General features: G+C 49.5%; 3 protein-coding genes across 3 annotated transcripts in view; 1 reads left to right on the plus strand and 2 right to left on the minus strand.

Moving 5' to 3' along the window:
• The first annotated feature begins 1,072 nt into the window (after positions 1 to 1,072).
• BDV37DRAFT_133265 (YggS family pyridoxal phosphate enzyme) lies at positions 1,073 to 2,452 on the plus strand. The gene has a single exon (XM_032078733.1). The coding sequence runs from the start codon at positions 1,417 to 1,419 to the stop codon at positions 2,263 to 2,265; it is 849 nt and encodes a 282-aa protein (XP_031940877.1). The 5' UTR covers positions 1,073 to 1,416; the 3' UTR covers positions 2,266 to 2,452.
• Positions 2,427 to 5,802, minus strand: BDV37DRAFT_133108 (AP-2 complex subunit alpha). The gene is made up of 4 exons (XM_032078732.1): positions 5,178 to 5,802; positions 4,743 to 5,077; positions 2,761 to 4,688; positions 2,427 to 2,696 (listed from the first exon to the last, which is right to left on the minus strand). The coding sequence occupies exons 1-4, from the start codon at positions 5,627 to 5,629 to the stop codon at positions 2,589 to 2,591; spliced, it is 2,823 nt and encodes a 940-aa protein (XP_031940878.1). The 5' UTR covers positions 5,630 to 5,802; the 3' UTR covers positions 2,427 to 2,588.
• Positions 5,803 to 6,782: 980 nt separating this feature from the next.
• Positions 6,783 to 6,940, minus strand: part of BDV37DRAFT_283618 (homeobox domain-containing protein) — a gene marked incomplete at both ends in the record, with an annotated part of 3,725 nt that continues 3,567 nt past the window's right edge. Inside the window, one exon of the mRNA XM_032087332.1 lies at positions 6,783 to 6,848. Within this exon, the coding sequence (XP_031940879.1) occupies positions 6,783 to 6,848 (66 nt within the window). The remainder of the gene's footprint in view (positions 6,849 to 6,940) is intronic.

Genomic DNA, 6,940 nt, shown 5'->3' on the forward strand with positions numbered 1-6,940 from the left:
GAGATAGAACACAACACTGCTTTCAGAGAAAGGAAGTGAAGTAAAGGAAAAGAATCAATCAATCGAAGTGAGATAAACCACCAGGTGCAAGAATTGGAGTCGACGGAACGTGGGTGGGGAGGGGAAAAGGCCCTAAAAGAAAACCAAATTGTAGGGAATAAGCAGTAGGATGTCTTAGTTCTTGGCCGAGCCAAAAGGAACAGCAAAAACACAAAACGATGATGGCAACACTTTTTTTTGGGGGGGGGGAGGGAAATCTTTGACGTCAGCACTGAAGTTGGTGGAGTCCGGCGTCAACAGAAAGGATCAGTACAACGCTACGAACGGTGATTGAATCATTGATTTGGGCCATGTAGCGCCGAGTCCTCGTTTTGCTATGTATAGGAAATCAGAAAATAGACACTGCGTTCCTGTGCCGCCGAGATTGCCGCTCAATCCTCCTTCCTCTGGGGCCGAGTGGCCTGCTCCAATTACGTAGTGTAGCCATGTGCCTGGGCGATTGGAGACCCTCTACCGATAGGCTATTAAGGGACAGTGAGAAGCTCGTCGCCGAAGCGGCAGACGGTGGACGATGGTTCGGCCAACTGCGCCCCATTGCGCATCGCGGGCAATTGGCTGAAAACTTTGGGACCAAAAAGAGGTGCTGCCCCAATGCTGGGCTAGGCTGCAACGATTGCACTGTATTTTTGTTTTTGTTTTTATTTTCTTTGGGTTTAATTCGCGCTTGACGGAATTTCTTGCTAATGCAGGAACAAGTGGAAAGGGTTCTGGAAAAGAAAGTCCCATAATCAACTTGAATCTGATAGTGTCTGTAAGTGAAATTGGATGGAATGCCTGGTGGGTTCTACGATTCAGTCCGCTGTCACAGGGTCCAACATACCGGGCTGGCCCTTTCCTTTTGATTTTATTTGATTTTATTTTCCTCGCTTTCCTTTTCATTTTCCTTTTCCCTTCCTTTTCTCCGTCAGAAAGAGGGGGCACACTATTTAAAGCTGAAGTCGTTAGATTTCAACTAGACCTCGCATTCCAGGCACAAGTGGATCTGACTATCCCTCATTAGTTTCCCTCATCCTGTGTAAATCTTCTGCAGAATCGACGAAAACGGCGTGCGGCTTCCCCGGATAGGCCACACTAAGCCCCAAAAAAGTAAATGACCACCTGAGATCTTCTGGAACGGAATCTCTCGGAGCCGATCTCCCGTATCACGTGGCCACGCGCAATCTGGCCCAGCCCAGTTGGGGCTAGCGCTTCTGCAGCGCTCCTCGGGAAACTCCATGTTAGATCCCGATATTGACATACCCTGCATAGTTCGTTCAGATCGCTGTTCAACTCGCCCCTCTCCCGGAAACCGGCATTGTGAACACCACATCGACAGAACCATCATAAGATTGATCTCTATTTTCCACAGACCCTGCAATGACCTCCCAATCACCACCACAAGAACAACAACAACAGCCGACAGTCATGCCCGCCCCCCCCACCCGAACCGCCACTCTACTCTCCAACCTAGGATCGGTGACGTCGCGCGTCACCGCAGCCGCAACGAAAGCCACCACAGAATCACGACCCATCCGGCTCATCGCCGTTTCCAAGCTCAAGCCCGCCGCCGACGTCCTCGCCCTCCACCAGCCGCCCGCGGCCCACCTGCATTTCGGCGAAAACTATCTGCAAGAGCTGCAGGAGAAGTCTAAGCTGCTCCCGCCGACCATCAAATGGCATTTCATCGGCGGTCTGCAGTCGAATAAGTGCGTGACACTGGCGCGCGACGTGCGGGGCCTCTGGGCCGTCGAAAGTGTCGATTCCGAGAAGAAAGCCTCCCTCCTCGATAAAGGATGGGGGGAGCGATCTGAGGAGCTGCGCGCAACCGACCAAGAGTCGCAGTTGCGGGTGTTCGTGCAGGTGAACACCTCCGGCGAGGAGAATAAGTCTGGGGTCGATCCCGTTTCCGGTGCGGTGTCGCTTTGTCGCTTTATTCGAGAGAAGTGTCCACGACTGAAGCTGCAGGGGGTGATGACGATCGGGGCTATTGCCAGGTCGAAGGCGACCACGCCGGAGACGGAGAATGAGGATTTTGTGTGCTTGCGGGAGACGCGCGATCGGATTGTGCGGGAGCTGGAGCTGGAAGGGGAGGATGCCAGGTTGGAGTTGAGTATGGGCATGAGTGAGGATTTCGAGGGCGCGATTGCCTTGGGAAGTGATGAGGTACGGGTGGGAACCACCATCTTCGGGCAGAGACCGCCCAAGGACCAGGCGAAGGTGATCTAAATATGGGTATAAAATCTGGGCTGTGTTATGAGTTACGAACCTTTGCATTCAAGAGGGGGGTCCCGGTAATCCAGACATAAAAGTACGAGGCCTTGACTGGAGCATCCTACTGGTGTGGATAACAGGTCTATGCGACAGTACATTGTGGATGTTGAATATATACCTCTTCACATCAGTATTCGATAAATACAAGTCGCTACCTCGCGTTCCTGCCAAAGTCGCGAATAGTAGGGGAAAAAAGACAGTAATAAAGGATTTACAGTATTAGATGCATTATAAACTTTAGGTTTCAGCCGATAAGGCCCCGACCGCAGTGCTGTGGGCTATGCATAACGATCGGATGTGTTTCCCTGCGCCAATATCTGCTCCATCTGCTTAGCCAGTGCTTGCGGCACGGCTTCTTGTGTGGCTCGGATCGTGATGCGATACATCTACGGAAAAGCATGTCAGTTCAGATATCCCATATTTCCCAGCGGATGCTGAGAGAAAGCTCACCTTCTTCTCATAGTTAGGCTCCAGTCGTAGAAGACATCCTGTCTTCCCTGTGCCAAAATGGTACACAGCACAGCCCACAATGTTCTTCGGGTTGGGGTCCACATTGTCAACGATTCTCCAGCCGAACCCTTCCACAGTCTGCCGCGTGAAGGTCTCGTTGATATCCTTGGCTTTTGCTAATGCCCCAAACGTATTCTGTGCTTCAAGGGGTGGCCCGCCGATCTGTCTCCACCGTTTAAAGAATTCTTCAGCCGACAAGGTCGACGGTTCCATGTACCGGTGCATGAGGACGGGAAGTTGTAAAGTATAGGCCTGAAGGGCACCTGCAAGATAAGAGATGCGAATGGTAGGCGCATCAGTGAATGGGCCATGAGCTTCAAAGAAAAACGTTTGCTGGGTTTGACTGGCAGCAGCAAGAGAAGGCTCGGGTAAGCTTTTGGTGTCTATCTTGAGGTTGGGCGCTGCACGGTTGTCTAATGTCGTCGTTAATGATCCAATGGGAAAGGACGACTTGTTAGATATGTAGATTTTCACCACGCCCATATGACCACGGTACTCAGATCGCAAACCAACCTGAATCTGAGCATCCTCAAACAGCACACCTTGCTCCTTGAAATATAACCGGTTGTACCCGATATCCCAATCCGGCGTAAGATGGGCTGCGCTGGCCATGTTCGGGGGAGGCGGAGTAGATGAGGTGCTGAGGTCCAGTCCTGCTAGGTCCCCTGTCGCACTTGATACTGGTGATGCCGCTTTGCCGTTTGTTCCAGTGTTCGTGCCATTGACAATCGTAGTAAATGTACGCTTAAGCCCGGTATTTTGCGCCATAAGGACCTCCTTCTGATCTTGATTGGCATCCTTGCCACCAACAACCCAGGTCTTCTTATCGGTTGTGCCAGCCGTCTTCTGGTGAAGCCGAGAGAGGAGAATTGATGCTCTCTCCGAGAAGGGTGGCATCTCATCGCAAACTGTCCGCAGAAGATCGTCTGTGGGAAGAGTCGCCAGCGACAGGTATTCAAAAGCTCGTTGTTGAAGTTCTGAGTCGGGAGAGTGACTATAAAGTCGGAATATATGAAGAAGCTGGGGTTTGATCTCGGGAAAGAGGTTGACGAATTTAATAAAAGATGAGAGAATCATCGCGCGGGTGTTGTCGGTGCTGGTAATCATCTTGGCTTGCAATGCCAGGAACTGTTCGATGGGGCTGGAGCCTTGGTTGTCCGCAACAAGATGTCCGAATTCGCCTAGGACATAGCATCCAATCTTGACCAGGCTTTCGTGGCAGTCAGTCTTTAAATAATTGAGAAGTGTGTGCGCTGCATAGGCTTGTATCTCCTCGTTGTTGGTCACGATCTGGATCACTCGTTGCCACACCTCATCGTTGACATGGTCACCCGCCAGAGACAAGAGTTTTAAGGTCATGTCGATGTACCACTGGGCGTCAGTAGCATACTTTTCCGTAAGAATAGCAACCTTCAGTACCATTTCCTCCCTAATCCCGTAATCGGCTGTCTGAAGGTACTTCAAAAGCTCATTGACAATTGGGCCGGCGTTCGTTGTGTCGCACATGCTGTAAATCAGGTCCAGACCCTTGCGGCGAACGCTAATATCCCTGTCTCTAAGTGATCCAAGGATAATGTTCTGGTGTTTCTTGATAGGATCAAGAGTCTCTGCCCTGGCTGCAAAGTGCGTCATAGCCTCGAGGCCAAGATACCGAACGTTCGTCTCCCGTGATTGAATATATTTGCCTAGACGTGACGAGACTTGCATCATGAGACTGTGCTCAGTATCTAGGTGAATGAGGAGGTTGATGGCTTCGAAGAGCACGGCATTCTGCGCGTTGTTCTGCTGGACGTTCTTCGGCGTATCCATAGCTATATTCATGATTTGCTGTAAAGATTCACGGATAATCTCGCGGACATGACTGTCCTCTGCGTTGCATCAGTCAGGATAAGAAACGAATCGTTAGGCAGGCAAGATGATACCTGATGGAGGGTAATATTGCAGCAGCCGCAGCAACTTGACCTGAATCCATGGACATGGCACGCGATAATAAAGGTAGTCCGGAGCAACGTCATTATCAACTACGATTCTCTTCAGTCGCTGAGCAGCCTTAACATAGCTCCCTCTGTACTCTTCTGGTTTGTCCTGGACCAATGCCATGACCAAGGAGGTGACAGATAGGGTGACACCCATATCTGAGTCGTCCATCAAGGATATTATCCGCTCGGCCCACTCAACTTGCACGATACCGGGGTATTTGCGGTATAGACGGAGGAGTGTTAGAGCGGCCTTCTTCTTTACGAAGGCCTTGGACGTGCTGCAAGCTACGTGTCAGTTTAGTTCAAGCCAGATGAGCATATCAAGCCAAGGTACAAAGATTAACACAGAAGCGGGGAGGTAAGGGGATGATGACTTACGGAGAAATCAGCAACCGGTGAACATCAGTTGACAGTGCTTCACCCATTTCCCTACCACCAACGTTGGCAACGGCATGTAGTGCCAAACAATTATTTAATTCATTATGATCCAACAAGTCCTTCCTAATACTGTTCACAACAAGGTGCAATAGCTCGTGCTGCTCATGGAAAAACAAAGTCACGGCCAAGTACCCGATCTGTTTCTCCGAGTACTTGGTGGAAGAGATCAGGTTGACGGCTTCCAGATGACCGAAGTCAACATCGTACCCTTGGATGTAGACATAGAGTAATTTGCAGACGTATTTCTTCTTCTGATATCCATTGAGACTTCCACCCTTGAATTTTTGTCGGATATTGGCCAATTCCTTGTTCACCCGTTTCTCTTCCAACTCGCGCGCTCTCGCATTTCGCAAGTCGGCAATAAACTGGACCAAGCCTCGCATAGACGACATGTTGATTGATCTATCATAGGTATTGCAAGCAGAATCGCCAAAAAGTGGATAAATAATGGGACACCGATTTGTCTCCGGCGGCAGAAAAGGCCCGATTTGTCCTTTTTCGTTATTTCGTATGTGGTAAAAGGAAAAGACACCACGTCGGTGAATTCAGTTAGTGGGGCAGCGTCATAAGAGCATATCCTGACTGTCTTAATTAGACTCTGAGTTATGTATTTTCCAGCTCTCCGTCAAAGCTCTCTAAGGTGCATGGAGCATGGTGCAAAACTCGGTGCAGTATGTCTCAGGTGCGGAGGTATCTAGGTAGAGGGGATCAGATAACGCGACAAGGGGTAAGATGGAGTTCAAGTCGGCGCGGGGTTGTCGGTGGCCGTGGCAACGAAACGATACAGAAAACAGAGGATGGCCTTGTGAAGCTTAAGTCGAATGAAGAGGGTTGAACACCGGTATAAGGTCCAGCATTCAGCTGTTAGTTCTTCAACAGCTGTACCTCTTTTAAGGAGCGAAGCAACCGCCTCTCTGGGTTGAGCCACTTCCGCGGCCGATCCGGCGGAGATTCCGCCAATGCGGGAAAACATTGATGCGTTGTGGCGGTGTCTCCCTATATGTAAACAAATCGGGACATCATTGATCCAAAAAAAGGCTGCAAGGACTAAGCTTCAGAACGTGCAGCCGTAATGGAAATAAAATTCAGCAATAGAAACAAGGTCTTGTTCCTCCTTCAGAAGGTGGCGGAGGAACTGGTAAAACGCACAGTATGTGGGGAGCTGACTTGCATGCAGCCCTGGGAGCTATTTAATCATAAGCACCTGGTTGGAATATTGGCATGACTCCGAAAGTTTATGTTCTCTACTGCTAGTCGTCACAAGTTTGGAAGGATTGGCGAATTTCTATTCAGCGTGTAGAGCTACCCGCTATCCAGAGACGGTCCTCACTTGCCCTTGATGGAGCAAACTTTCATTTGATTATTCTAATGAGTAAACCTGGCAGGACCATAACCACTGCTGATGCAAATCGTTCATAGCAATACAATCAATAAGTCGTGATGTAGTCTTGAGCACCAACCAACACCCTCTGAGAACTCCAGGAACCAATCCAATGATGAAGACAAGACAAAAATAGCAACTAAGTAAAAAAGTGAAAAGAACAATTATGACCGGAAGCGGGATGTGAAGTCAGTTTCAAAGCTCTCGACAGCTGCGTCGATAGCTTCGGCCTTCTCACAAGTGCAAGAACCTGACAAATTTGGCATCAGTAAATAGCTACAGGTAGCCGGTTTTTCCGGAAAAAAAAAAAAAAAAAAAAAAA

The sequence above is a fragment of the Aspergillus pseudonomiae genome, assembly GCF_009193645.1.
Source record: "Aspergillus pseudonomiae strain CBS 119388 unplaced genomic scaffold BDV37scaffold_38, whole genome shotgun sequence".
Classification (NCBI taxonomy): domain Eukaryota; kingdom Fungi; phylum Ascomycota; class Eurotiomycetes; order Eurotiales; family Aspergillaceae; genus Aspergillus; species Aspergillus pseudonomiae.

Bases quoted from the DNA above. Each gene is read 5' to 3' on its own strand.
- BDV37DRAFT_133265 (XM_032078733.1), top strand. From the start codon at position 1,417: ATGACCTCCCAATCACCACCACAAGAACAACAACAACAGCCGACAGTC.
- BDV37DRAFT_133108 (XM_032078732.1), bottom strand. From the start codon at position 5,629: ATGTCGTCTATGCGAGGCTTGGTCCAGTTTATTGCCGACTTGCGAAAT. The intron at 5,078-5,177 runs GTAAGTCATCAT...CGTAGCTTGCAG, and splicing joins CACCGGTTGCTGATTTCTCC to CACGTCCAAGGCCTTCGTAA. The intron at 4,689-4,742 runs GTATCATCTTGC...GATGCAACGCAG, and splicing joins GCAATATTACCCTCCATCAG to AGGACAGTCATGTCCGCGAG.